Source organism: Podarcis pityusensis (genome assembly GCF_964106645.2).
Source record: "Podarcis pityusensis genome assembly, chromosome: 8".
NCBI lineage: Eukaryota > Metazoa > Chordata > Lepidosauria > Squamata > Lacertidae > Podarcis > Podarcis pityusensis.
Genome location: NC_138033.1, coordinates 66,415,299 through 66,429,930, shown reverse-complemented (window position 1 = coordinate 66,429,930; position 14,632 = coordinate 66,415,299). Strand labels below are relative to the sequence as shown.

The 14,632-nt window shown below is 45.5% G+C and overlaps 1 protein-coding gene and 1 long non-coding RNA gene across 3 annotated transcripts in view; both read right to left on the bottom strand.

Moving 5' to 3' along the window:
* Positions 1 to 14,632, bottom strand: part of LOC308482847 — a 358,341-nt gene that overhangs the window by 76,793 nt on the left and 266,916 nt on the right. The window lies entirely within an intron of this gene.
* LRRC38 (leucine rich repeat containing 38) overlaps positions 1 to 14,632 on the bottom strand; it is a 93,164-nt gene that overhangs the window by 20,299 nt on the left and 58,233 nt on the right. Inside the window, exon 1 of one of the 2 annotated variants that reach the window (XM_081016263.1) lies at positions 10,465 to 12,211. The exons of the other annotated variant lie outside the window; for it this stretch is intronic. Within the exon in view, the coding sequence (XP_080872389.1) occupies positions 10,465 to 11,092 (628 nt within the window). The 5' untranslated portion in view covers positions 11,093 to 12,211. Of the gene's footprint in view, positions 1 to 10,464; positions 12,212 to 14,632 lie in introns of those variants that run through there. 2 annotated transcript variants of the gene reach the window in all.

Genomic DNA, 14,632 nt, shown 5'->3' with positions numbered 1-14,632 from the left:
TGCATGTTTTAATATTTTGACTTCTGCATGTTTTAAAGTACTGTTGTAAAAAAAATTCTTGGTTTTCTTGTTTTATCTTTTTGAAAAACCACTTTGAGGTGTGTTTTTTAATCAAGTGGTGTGCTTTCTTTACAAAATAAAGAACAAATTAACCACTATCCTGACTCTTCCAACATTCAGCTTCCTTGGATGAGAGAGAGATAGTTCAATCGGTTTAGCATGCATCTCTTCATCTCAGGGTTGTGGGTTCGAGCCCCACGGTGGGCAAAATATTCCTGCATTGCAGGGGGTTGAGGTAGATGACCCTCGTGGTCCCTTCCAACTCCACAATTCTGTGATACTATGATTCTATTCTAGAATGTCCATGAGCTCTAGTGCTATGAGAAAGGGAGAAGAATATTTCTCTAGCCCCTCTCTCCTTGCATGCATATTTTTTTAAACTTCTATCATGTTGCCTCCTAAGGGCTTGTCCGCACTATTGCATGTCCCATGTCTGAGCCAGTTCCCCCTTGCACCTCTCCTTTCTCAAAGAAAACCTGCTCTTGAGTGATAAATCGAGCAAATGCCAATCCGGAAAAATCCCAAATTGCCATCTGTCACGATTGAGTCCACGAGGAAGTGTGGACAAGCCCTTACTCACCCTTACTAAAAAATCCCAAATGCTTCAACCTTTCTTTCTTCAACCTTGCTCCATCCATTTGATCTGTAGCCATTTATGGACAAACCTAGGCACCTCTGCTAGCAGTTTACAAATGAAATGCATCCTGCTTAGTGCTTTCATGGCTGTAGTTTTGCCTGCAGTGACTATCTCCTTCCTCCAGCCCCACCATCTGGGATATATTTGGCTATGTAGCAATAAAGACCTGAATTCTTGAGCGGAAGAGGAAGCGGCTCTCAAATCCTGCCTGCAGCTACCTGAACAAGGAAACATGGAAAGCACACATCAAAACTAAGTGCCTAAACAGAAGACAACCCAGGAACCTGTGCTTTGACAGCTAAATGGAGCAGATGAATGTCTTGGGGGGAGTGGGATGACCATGATTTTCTCGTCTTTAGTGGGTGTGTTTGAGGTTTGTGCATTTTCAGAATGCAGCATGTGTGTGAGAGAGAGTGTGTTTATTTAAGGCTGGATTTGGGGGGCTCCCAAATGCCTGCAAAGGTAGCGTGTCAGCCCAGGCTATACCTTAGCCAGGGTTGTCAAGATGGCATCTGCTGGGACCAGTGTGACCACCAGCACTTCCTATGGCTCCTGGAAAAGGTCTTGGTATATATGTCCACTCAAAAACCCACAAAGTTAAGACCTTTGATCATATTCCTCCTGCTCAAAGTCCATCCAGCTATAACTGAGGACTGGAAGGATGCCTTGACCTTTACACTGACCGTGTGGTATAAAAAGACTCTGTATATTGTTTCCTTGGAGAAGCTAACTAATGAGCTGAAAGCCACCAAGGGCTTTGCTGCACCATAAGATTAAGTGGCCATATCTGGCGCGGTGGGGTGGAGATCTTTATTTACGTATAGGAGGTACTCTGAAAGACCACTTAACCATTTTTCCACCTGTTTTCTGCAAGTCGTGTCCTCCATCATGTTGTGGTGAGATCACCATAAACTGCCTCCCTGTTGTGGGGTGGGACCATTTGGATGGCCACAACTCCCCATTGGTTGCCCCTCTGTTGCTGGGGCAGAAATCTGGCAGGTTGGAATGGCTATTGGCTGCTGAGGGGCTATTTAAGCTGCTGTACGTCTCTGGAGAGTTTCTCTTTCTTGCAACGTGCAGCGGATCACCCGTCCTCCTCTCCCTTTATTTAGGGGTGTTCTTTTGGCCTTGCTACGCCTGTCTAGGGGTCATCTGTTTTGGAGCAGGGGCCCGGTAGGAATTTTGCCATTTGGCTGATTGGCTGGTGCCACTTGGTTTTTGCCTACCGTGTTGCAAATTGCCACAACTTTGTAAGGTTGGTGGTTAGACATTTGGTTCAATGTTTTGAGGAGGGGACATGGTTGGCTGTGCCTGCCCCCTCCATTGCTGCTGCTAAGGAATTCCATTAAAGGAATACAGGGGCTTGCCTTGCTTTTGTCCGAAAACCCTGTCAAGGGGCTAGGGCCACGCCAGAGTCTCTGGGAGCATCTGGGGTGAGCTGTGAGATTGAAGCCAATTTCTCGCTCCCCTAGGATGCTTTCCCTTACTGACATATGGTGGTGCTCTATATCAGTCCTGCTCCTGCCACCGTGCAGGTTCAGGTGGTCTGGAACCAATGCCTAAGCAACCACTCACATGATGTAATCAATAAAGTTGTGGCCAAAATTAATGCCAAAAACCTTAAACTAAAATCTGTGTCTATTGTGTCTTTACAGTGGTACCTCGGGTTATAGGCACTTCAGGTTACAGACGCTTCAGGTTACAGAAATAGTACCTCAGGTTAAGAACTTTGCTTCAGGATGAGAACAGAAATTGTGCGGCGGCGGGGGAAGGCCCCATTAGCTAAAGTGGTGCTTCAGGGTTAAGAACAGTTTCAGGTTAAGAACGGACTTCCAGAATGAATTAAGTTCTTAACCTGAGGTACCACTGCATTTTGGGGGTGGTTTCGGGGGGTCTTCACACGCAATTGCAATTTCACAGAATTCGAATTTTAATACAATTTGTATTGCAATTTGAAGTTACGAGATTGCAATTAAAGTCAATATGGATACTCAGTGAGACAGGTGCCCCAGCCTCCCATCTTCAGCCACAGACACACAGGCATGCCAGGTCTGTTCTTGTACCCAAGAAATTGCTTTCGCGACATGCAGATAAATTACCGAGGGCAAGCCCAGCACTTCAGCCCAGCCATATTTATTTAAGTGGTTTGTAGAGGTGACCATTTAAAGCCTTTTATGGGAATGTCTTGAGTCGCCGCAAGAGTGACCTTGTTTACTAATGGCTGATGCATTTTTAACATTACTTTTAATTAGAGTTTAAGTAGTCCTCGAAGTGTGACAGCGGTGTCTCCTTTCCCTCATCCTTGACCTTCTTTCGCTTATCTCTCCCCACCACCACCATCACCACCACCTCTGCTGCCTTACAGTGCCTTGGGAGACATTTTCTTTCCAGGTAAGGAAAAAAGAAAAGAAAAGACTCTCTTGTAGCACCACAGCTGAGTCCATCAAATGAAGGCTCTCCTCAGACACTTCGCCAATGAAGGGCTTGTTTGGGTGCCATGCTAATGGTTGCTCTGAGCCAAAGCCCTTGCTCCACAACACACGAAACACACACAGTGGAGACTAAGGATGGGCAAATCTGTACAGTCTGATTTCACAATGTTCCTCATTTTCCCCATAATCTTGTTCAGTTCCTCATGTTCACACATCAGTTAGTTTGCAAATTATTATTATCCCTGTGAAAATTCATCAGCATTTTGGTGCAAATTTATCCCAATATACATTCTTGTATATGGTGCATATTTGTCTAATATACACAGTTGTGCAAAGCAATTGCCTGTAACATAATGCAGTTGTGTATGTTGTTTTCCCGAGTACAGTCATACCTTGGTTTTCGAACAACTTAGTTCTCGAACGTTCTGGCTCCCGAATGCCGCAAACCTGGAAGTGACTGTTCTGGTTTGCGAACTATTTTTGGAAGCCAAACGTCTGACACGGCTTCCACAGCTTCTGATTGGCTGCAGGAGCTTCCTTCAGCCAATCAGAAGCTGCACTTTGGTTTCCGAATGTTTTGGAAGTCTTCCAAGGTACGACTGTATCTGCCTTTTGGAGGGCACATTTACCCTAGTAAATAAATGCAGCATGTAGAGGATAATGGGTGTATCTACATTCAAACTTTAAACGTTCTTTTTACATTTAAAAGTAAGAGGCTAGGGCACCATCACCAAAAGGAAACATCAAAGATTATTTTGAGTGGGGGCTAACCTTTAATAATAATAATAATAATAATAATAATAATAATAATAATTTTTTATTATTATTATTATTATTATTATTATTATTATTATTACCCCACCCATCTGGCTGAGTTTCCCCAGCCACTCTGGGTAGCTTCCAATTGGGTATTGAAAACAATACAGCATTAAATATTAAAAACTTCCCTAAACAGGGCTGCCTTCAGGTGTCTTTTAAAAACAGGATAGTTGCTTATTTCCTTGACATCTGATGGGAGGACGTTCTCATATATATATATATGAGAGATCCATTATTTTTATTACACTGCCAACAGTCTGGAAAAGCATTTGGGTTGAAATCTTATTCATTATCATTATCCTCCGAAGCAGCTAACACATATTTATGGTTCTGAACCTGGCTGGATAAATCCCACTCACAGCTGAATCCTAGTTGGGAGTTCAGACCAGACCAAAAAATGATTCCCTGGTTCTGTGTTGGGCTGGGGAGTCAATGCATCCCTACGGGGGGCGGGGAGCCACCTAGTGTGAACTTCTGTGCAAGAATTACAGCATTTTCCTCTACAGAGTATTGCTTCCCAGCAAACACACAGTTACGACTCCCTGGTTCCGTATGAAGGCTATTGGAAGGCACCCCAGCTCTGGGGCTGGGGGGGGGGGCAGGAAATCCCGTATTAAAACACAATTGAACTAGACCAGATTGCTGGCATTTTTAGTTCTGCCAGACATCCTGCTCTCAGCTGCTGTTCTTCTTTGGGGAACTGAGCACAAAGAGGAGCAAATGGTTTCACACTGGAATGGATCTGCATCCCCCTTCAAAACATATTCCAAGAAGTCTTAAAAGAAAAAAATGGTGTTAGCATCCAGCCAAGGAACCATAATAATCTTATCCCCAAGTGGAATTAAGCTTACGTATATGTAACTACATTTGCTGTGTCCTTGAAATACCCTCAAACTCGTCCTTTTTTATTCTCACCTACTGTTAAAATTTGGATTGGGAGAGCCTCACAGCGGAGTATCAAGGGAATACTAATTCCAGAAAGATTACTTAATCTAATGTTCTTTCTGAGAGGAGAAAGGTGATTGGGGTTCCTGTTTCTGGTGGCATAAGAAAAGACCTGCTGCAGGATCAGGCCAGAGGCCTGTCTAGTCCAACATCCTGTTCTCACAGTGGCCAAACTAGATGCACCAATGGGAAGCCCACAGGTCACCACACAAACTTCCTAAGAGCTATTTCCTTGATAAAGAGGAGCTGTGGACATTTAGAAAACAGAACAACACATTTGTGTGTTGGTGTGTGTCTGCCATTTTCGAATACAAGAAGGAACAAAACGTAACCGGGATGTGAATGGTTCTGGGAGTTGTTGTTATGGTGGTGGTTGTTCTGTCTGTCAAGGGTAAGAATGAGAGGAGACAGACTGATATCTAAGGAGAGAAAATCTAGAACGAATCGAATCAAAGACAGTGCTCCAAAATATAATATTCGTTGGGCAGCAGGGCTCATTACCAATTGAGACTGCGTCATTACCAGTTGAGACTGCGTTGCTGGAATCATTTAAGCTTGGTCAGATAAACATCGTAAGGTTAGATAGATGGTTTAGGTGACACAGGGCTGGATAAAGGGGAAAGAGACGGAGTCCAACAGCACCAGATCCCATCTGGTTTGCTCTGTGGACCAAACATGCAGATTCCCAGTGGCTGGTTTTTAGGTGCATAATGCCTCTTGACAACGGAAGGCAGAGCATAGCCATCCTGGTTAGTAATCATTCATAGCCCCGTGATCTGTGATTTTATCTGCCCTGAGCCTTCCAAGTTTAGAAAGTTGAATTGCTTCATTCAGAAGTGTCCATGTGTCTTTCTAAAAATCATTTTTGAAATGTAGACATGAGTGATGGTGCTTATGTAGCCAAATTGGTGGGTGTGGTCAGGGGGGAAAAGTGGACAGAGCAATGGCCGTAACTTATATTTTTCTAGGGTAGGCTATACATTTCAACCATACGAAAGTTGGGGGATTCCCTTCTCATATACCTCTCTTCATCCTCCATTGATAAAGAGACATTATTCCAGTACTGGGAGAGAATTCATGCAGGCAGAAGCACTTGGGAAGAGTGTGGATGAGAGAAGTGACCTGGAATATAAATTTCATCAGCATATTTTCCTTCCTTTAAAAGGCCCCATACAGATGTCAGCCCCAGGAGATCCAGTAATTTTCTAATTTGCAAGAACCAATGAGACACTAGTGAATGCGGAAAGGCATTTCCATCATTTCCCCAGTTTCACTGAAGTCTGGAGATGAGGAGGAGGAAGTGTGTCACCAAAAATACAATGATGAAAGATTGCATCTGCTGTATCAGTGGCTGCATCAGTTTCTCACTTTTCCAATTTCAATTTCATTTCTCCACATTTCCACATCAGTTTGTAATTATTATTATTTTTTAAAAAGAAGTTCTCGTGAAAATTCACCCGCATTTCTGTGCAAATTTCTCCCAATATAAATCTTTTTTGCACGAAATTTTGTACACATTTTTGCAAAACCATTTTCCTCCGTATAATTCATTTTTGTATGTTATTTCCACTAATATATACATTTTATACATACACACTTTTTAATGTATTTATCTTGGAGAACTGCATTTCAAAATTCGGAGAAGTGCAAATTCCAAAAGGCAGCTGTGCTTTGGCTTGAATCTTGCTTTAAGAAGTGTGGTAAGTTCACCTTTAAATGTGAACTGAATTGAATTTTTCCTTGATCCCTAACCAGAAACCTCTCACAAGCCACTGTCATTCAACATCTGGGGCAGGCAGGTGACAGTGTGCCTTCCACCACATCAGTTTGGGTGGATCTACTGCAGGGAGAAGGGACGCGGGTGGCGCTGTGGGTTAAACCACAGAGCCTAGGACTTGCCGATCAGAAGGTTGGCGGTTCGAATCCCCGCGACGGGGTGAGCTCCCATTGCTCAGTCCCTGCTCCTGCCAACCTAGCAGTTCGAAAGCGCGTCAAAGTGCAAGTAGATAAATAGGTACCGCTCTGGCGGGAAGGTAAACGGCGTTTCCGTGCACTGCTCTGGTTCGCCAGAAGCGGCTTAGTCATGCTGGCCACATGACCTGGAAGCTGTACGTCGGCTCCCTCAGCCAATAAAGCGAGATGAGCGCCGCAACCCCAGAGTCAGCCATGACTGGACCTAATGGTCAGGGGTCCCTTTACCTTTACTGCAGGGAGTACCAAATATTTTGGACCAGTGGCCAAAATTAGATTTTTGAGAAAGTGCTGCAGGTGGCAGTAGTGGTAGCATTACCCAAAATCGCTACCATTTGGGGGTGGTATGTGACATAGAACAAATTGATTGCCACTTCTAAACAGGCAGAAAAGGAGACAGAGCCACAAAATAGTGTGGGCATGGTCATTGGTCAGTGAGGAAAAGGCATCTACATCAGCTGCACCCAGGCACACTCCTAGAGAGAAGCTCTTTGGAGCTTTCATAGGGTTGGCGTCATATCCTGGTATCCAAGAAAAAGTGGACATGGAACCCATGCATGTCCAGTGTAGGAGAGGCCAAGTCAATCGGAACAGGAATGGGGCAAGAAGAACAAACAATCACTTGTGCATTGTAGATTTTTGAGATCTTTTGAGGAGACCTTTTGCAGGCACCATATGAGGTGCAGATGGCCACAGTGGGCACCATGTCAGTGACCCCGATCTGGTGACATTTAGACTGCAATCTTATACTCACTGACTTTGAAGTGAACCCCTTCCTTGTGCCTTGTGGTCCTGATCCTGATGATCACCCAACAATGATGCAATTTAAATTTTAAAAATGAAGCCCATTTCTTGCATTCACATAATTAATGTGCCCTGTTTAGGGAAGTTTTTAATGACTGGTGCTTTAATGTATTTTTAAACTTCTGTTGGGAGCTGCCCAGAGTGGCTGAGGAAACCCAGGCAGATGGGTGGTTTAGAAATAAATTATTATTATTATTATTATTATTATTATTATTATTATTATTAATGGAATTTACTTCTCAGTAGACCCGCATAGGATTGTACTGCTAAACAGGAGAAGTGTGATCTGTGAGCTTTGGTGATTAGCATGAATTTAACAGGTCCCTGAGTGATTTTTATACTGTTAGAAAATCTGTGGAATGCTCTCCCCAAGGAGGTTCGCCTGGTGCCTTCACTCTACACCTTTAGGCGCCAGGCAAAAACATTTACAACCAGACCTTTGCCTGACTTGATCTATGTCCTATACCCTGTTTAAAGATGCTGGCTCTTTGGGTTGTTTTTTTTTTTAATTGGGTTGCCAGTTTTGTTTTGATTTTATGTATTTTATATTTTATGTGAACCGCCCTGAGACCTTCGGGTATAGGGTGGAATAATAATAATAATAATAATAATAATAATAATAATAATAGAAAATGAACATGGAAGTCACAGCCTGCATCATCTTCCCCAACCTGGTGCCCTCCAGATAACTCTTCTGAATGATGTTGATTGGAGTCATACCCTAACATATCTGAAAGGCACAAGGTTCAGGAAGGCTGGTCTACTATTAGCCATTGTGTGTGAGAGAGAGACAGTGTGTTTGTGTGTGTGTGTGCACGCACGCACGCACATACAATAGGGGCTGCACCCCTGCTTGCTCCACTCAGCAGCCCCTTGCCATCCCTCCACCCTTTACTCTCAGGAGCTTCCCTTTCACACCCCATGCAATTACTAAGTTTTCCTTTGCCTCTTGAGTTTATAAATCCAGCATTGTGACAAGGCACTACAAATCCTCCAATGGGGCTGTGATGACAGACTTAACATTTTCCATGTATACAGAAATACATGCGAAGAGGGTCATTGTTTTTTCAGGGTTGAATTTTAAAAAACATCCATGGAATCTTCCCAAAAGGAAAAATGGGGACATGGGATTCTCCTAGGGAGAAGTAGTAGGAATCAGAAACTATCCCTGCTAGAAAAAAGAATATCCCGTAGAATACTATAGCAATACTATAGTATACTATAGAAACAATTGGAGTTTATCACTTAGGAATTCTACCTAAAATGGAAACAGAAGCAGAAATTGCCAGTTTTCATTTAATTGTCCCTTGATAACCAATAATGAACCCAACACTTAGTCACTTTTGTTGCTTCAAGTGTGCAAGTGATATACTATTATGTTCCCCCAACACTATTGTATTTGCATTGCATTTCCTTTGCACTGAAATGTATGGGATGAAATAGCATGACGGTATAATTAACATAATGAATTATGTAAATTACATCACAGACGATGTTGAAATGAATGGTGATTTTTGCAGTAAACGAACTGCAGCAGAATGGAAACAGTGCTGCATGGATGAATTCAGGGAAGAATATAAAATGTTGCCTCTTTACATCTCTAAGGGAACCCAGCACCCATGGAGCATTACAGGGGGGACTGGAGTCCAGGGCCTAATTGTAGCTCTTAACATACTGAAGCCAGGCGAGTGTCTATATGGGAGCAGGTGCTTCAGAAAAGGGGGGGGGGGAGAGAGATGCAATGCTAGATGCTCTGGCAGTGCTTTGTTAAAAGCTCTCTGATGGCCTCGGGGAGAGGCCGGCTTGCTGTGTCATAAGGCTTTGTCCTCCATCAGCTGATCCAAGGTGGCAGGAAGATCTGGTGTAGTTCTAGAGATGTGGAAACTGCTGAACTACACACACACGCACACCAATTCTTACAGTTCTTTCACTGGAGCAGCAAACCTGCCTCTGATATCACTTCAGGCAAAAATGCAGTGACAAATCAAGTTATTGTTTTTCAAACTATCCACACCACTCCAATCCACTTGGAACTTCTAGTTGTCAGGAAATTGTGGTACTTGACAATTCAGTGGTGCACCCCCTGTTTCTATCAACTCATGGAACCCATCGCCCCACTTACACTTGATTTGGAGAATTAATGTGCCCTTCCCTGACAAATGGGATGCACAATTGCATATGATAGTGATGATTCAAAATGGATAAATACGCAGAAACTATTGAAGTGCCTCTAGACAACTTCACACGATTTGCAAAATCCATGTTATCTACAAAAGCTGGAGTATGGGGAAGGGGGGGTCACAACAAATATGTCGCTTTTTAATTAAATAACCTAAAAGAATCTCCCCTGCTGTTCCATGCGTGAACTGAAGTAGCACAAATAAAGTGGATATTCCCAGCACATTGTCACAAACCATTCAGTATTCAGAGGGCTTATTGCATGTGGCAGCAGCGGCGCTCCTTATTTATGTATACAGCCTCCAAGAGTCTCTATTCTGCATTACCCTATTTGACAAGGCCCCCTGTCTCCCTATGTAGTTAAAGAGTGTAAGAAGCTCTCATTATTAGGAGTTCTTAATTGCATGCAGGAGGAGTCCCCCCCCCCTCCTGCCAGTGGAGAAACTCACTATCAACCTGCCTTAGACGGCATAGATTTTGCTCTCACGGAATCAACAGACCCAAGAAAGAGACCATCTGTCCGCGAAGAACAGCCTGTACACAGACAGGAAGACAGACAAAACAAGACAAAGCTGGGTGGCAGGCAGCATGCCCTGGGAAGCTTTGGAAAAGATTTACCTTTCTGGAGCTTGGGCGCATTAGCCTCCAGCCAGCTGAAGAGGCTGGCAAAGTCACAATCGCAAAGCCAAGGGTTGCCCTCCAAGCGGATGGTCCGGAGGTTGGGCAACGCATCAAAGGTGGCCACATTCAACGTCTGCAAGTTGTTGTCGTTCAGCTCCAGGACCTGGAGCTGCTTCAGGCTCTCGAATGCGGCCTCGTCCACTTCGGCCAGGTTATTGTTCCCCAGGCTCAGCTTGATCAACTTCTCTGCCGACTTGAAGATGCCGGCATCCAGCTGCGTCAAGTTGTTGTAGCTCAAATCCAAGTAGACCAGCTTGCTGGAGCTGCTGAAGGTGCCGTCCTGCAGGGTGGCGATGGAGTTATTCCTGAAGTCCAGGTAGACCAGGTCACTGTAGAAGATGAAGAAGTCTCCCGGGATCTCCTGGATGTTGTTGTCAGCAATGAGAAGTTTCCGCACGTCCAGCGGGAATGGGCTGGGGACTCGGGGAAGCCCTTGGTCCCGGCAGTCGATGGTGTGGTAGTCCATGCAGCTACAGACGGAGGGGCAGAGGTGCCCCGAGGGTAAGAAGAGCAGGCAGAGAAAGAGCAAAGGAGGTAGGCAGCAGAGCGGGGGACATGGCCACATCGTCAGGCACAAGCCAAGTGGGGGGAAGCTCCTGCTGCTAGGAGAACGGCATTTTTCGTCGCCACCGCTGTTCAGTAGCAGTACCCGTGTGTTGAAGAGATGGAGCGTGCGTGCGTGGCTTGGAAGTGTGTTGTTTTATCCGAGAGATCACATATCGTAGATCAGATAGCAGCAGGCTAAAGAGGAGGCAGGGAAGAGAGAGAGAGAGAGAGAGAGAGAGAGAGAGAGAGAGAGAGAGAGAGGGAGACTAGTGGAGAGGGGGGGAGGAGATGAACGAGAGGATTTGTGCAGGCAGGGGAATGAGAGTACCATCGAACGGAGGGGGGAATGAAAGGCGGCCGAGCAAACGGATGAGCCTCTTAAGGGTTCAGCGCTAAAGGAAATGAGGGTTTTGCTGCCAAAAAAAGGCCTTGTCAGCAGCAACAGGGTTTCCAATAAGGGAGCGGATAATAAAAACGAGGCTGGCTGTGTCTGTCATTGAATGTATTTTTGAACACATTGGCTGACGCTGCAAAGGCAGAAGGAGGCAGAGGGCAGGGCCGGACGTGGCGTTATTGCTCCTCAGTGCCTCTTTCTCCATCTCTGTGTGTTCCACATTGAATGTGGGCTCTTGCAGGGGAGTTTTGTTAAGGGCTCGCCTTGGGAAAGGGAAAGTGCCCCTCCCCACAAAAGCTGATCTCTCCCCCCCCCATCAAGAAGGAGATGATGTAGGGCTCAACTTGTGCCTCCATAAACGCCATGCTAGTTCACAGCAAGGCCGCTTTTATGGGGCTGTCCTTGGAGACCCTTCAGAAACCAGTGCAGGAAGTTGTGGCGATGCACCCAGTGAGAGAAGGTCACTGGGAACCACAGTGTCTGCCTATGAGTTGCTGGCAATCACAAGTGGGGAGAGCGGCTATCACTCCCAGGTCCTCTTTGTGGGCTCTGCCTTGAGACATCAAACTGACCTAATGGAGGAAGAGGGTGCTAGACTAGATGGCCCGCTTCGGCCTGATCCAGCCCCAGCACTCTTCCTGTGCTCATTCATTCTTTCCCTCTTGAGGTCAGCCAAGCTCCCACTTCCATTCAGTTTCAACAGCAGATGGGGGGGGGAATGTTTGTTTCACTGGAAGGCTATCAAAGTGAATGGAGCAGTTGATAAAATAATGTGCAGTCAGCTGGTTTCTACCCACACTGACACACCCCTCTTCGCCCACCATCTAGTGAAGAAAGAGGCATTATCAGAGTTCAAGGACACATTCCACCCAGCCTAAAATACCCAAGGAGGATATGGAGGAAGAGTAGTGAGGGGCATTGCCTGGGGTGAGTCCCAGGGGCCTGATCCGGGGTGGTGTGTCCTCCTGCTTCACTGCTTGAAGCAAAGCAGGAAGTGCTGTCTCGCTCTGCCCCACAGACCTCCCTGCCACCGGGCCTCCTGCCACCACGCCACCTCCATGCCTCATTTCACAAGATCTTGCCAGAAATCAGGGCTAATGCCGGTGGCAGAGGCGGTGGGCTGGGTGGGGCGCTCATAGGGGCATGGCCTCAGGACCTCTTGCTGTTTGAGGAAACTGCTTCACCCTGCCTCATGGGTGAGCCAGCCCTTGGCCAGATGGAGAGGCCTAGAAGGCCACATTTAGCCCTGGGTCTGAGATTCTCTACTCTTACCTTGAAGACACATTCAGTTCCAGCGGCAAATTGAAACATGCATGTTTTACTAGGCTTACGTGGGTGATGGGAGAATATCCTTCCTATTTTATTCTCAGATGTGAGAAGTCATTTTGTACTGGGTTTTTTATCCACTAGGTTGTGTACTTGGTATTCTCTGTTGTAGAGTATATTGTGCTGAAACTCACCCTGCAAACTTTGGGTGAAGGGCAGGATATAAATACTGTGGACAAACCCAGAGGACATTTGCAAGGCATGAGTTGACTCTCAACTCCTCTCTCGCTATTTACATACAGTATTGTTATCTACGTTTCCAAATTGCTCCTCATCTGAATTTTGCAGTGGATTTTGGAGTTCTGAATCACCTGGGGAAGGGTCATAGGCCAGTGGTAGAGAATCTGCTTTGCATGCAAAAGGTTCCCAGTTTCAATCCCTGGCGTCCCCAGGTAGGGTTGGGAGAGAACCCTACCTGAAACCCTGGCAAGCCACTGAATAGAAGTGTGGACAATGCTGAACTGGATGGATCCATGGTCTAACTCAGCATAAGACAGCTTCCTACATTTCTGTGTTAACAGTTGCTCTCCCATTGTTCCCCATGGGAGACAAAGGTCACTCACTCTGGGCTAGCTCAGGACTTCATGGCTGCCCTGTTGATGACCATGGAGCTCCCCCAACATATCATCGACCTAACCCATGTGGCATGCCATTCTCTGGGTCTGGTTATCTCCACCAGGCCAGAAGAGGGTGATCTGAGAGTGGGGGAATATTAACATCAGCTGCTTTTTTTCATGGTCAGATCACCTCTTGATGAGATTTAGACTTCCAATGGCTTTTCCCTTCTGCAGAGTTTGGGAAACCTATTAGGATGGTCCACCTATGGAGGCTAATGCGTCCAGGTGGTTTGGGGGGATTTTCCAGCTAATATGACTCATGCTCCTGTTGAAGCTCTGTTCTAATAGTAGAATACTTGGATGGACTGGGCTGTTGATACCATGGCCCCTGAACGCCCTCTCCCAATTGATAGGGACTGGCTGACTCCTTGGTGTGCACCAGAGCTAAGGGGGATGAAAGAAGCTTGGAGATGGCTTGAAAGCAAATAGATGAACACTCCAGGTTCCCCATTCCTGATGCAACAACCTTGCAGAGTGTAAAAGAGAAAAGGAAGCTTGTTTTCCATCGTATGTGGACCAAAGGTGCCCATTCTACTTTCCCACCTCGCAAAGGTGTTGAATACAAAAAGATGAGATGTAATTAGTTTCCTGTTGGCTGTTGACATATGGTAGCAGGTAACTTCAGATGCTGGCTAAGTGCGGAGCTAAAGTTTCAAAGGGAATTAAGGTAATGGATAGTCATGGAGGGGGTGCAGCCTGGTTGCTCCACGGAAAAGTAAACCCAAGATCCACTGATTGCAACACTTTTGCCAGGACAGTAGGTAGCTCTTCATCATTCTCTCCTGAACAATTTTCTAGGGACCATGTGCCACTGGTGAGAGAGACCAGAGGGAAAGATGGGTGGAGCAAGGACTGAATGTAAATTTCACCTTTACAGATGCTCTGCCACGAAGTTAGCACTGAGATTCAAGTCCTAGACCAGCAAATTAGGACGCCCTGCTGTAAAAAGCAGGCACAATTAATTTCGCCTCCACCCATAGTGAAGAATTACAAATGTGACAATGAACTGACTGACTACTCCACCTGTAGTTCCAGCTACTCTTTCAGAAATAATCGTTTCAGAGTGCCGTTTCCCCCCAGAGCAATTACCTTTTTTCAGGTAGTCTGCAATATTACTTTGGTCCATTATTTCAATTGTCGTTGAGTTTCAGACTCAGAATGTTCTGACCATTAATAAATTGCTTCAAGTATGCTTTTGAGGTCTACACTTGCCTTGGTTACA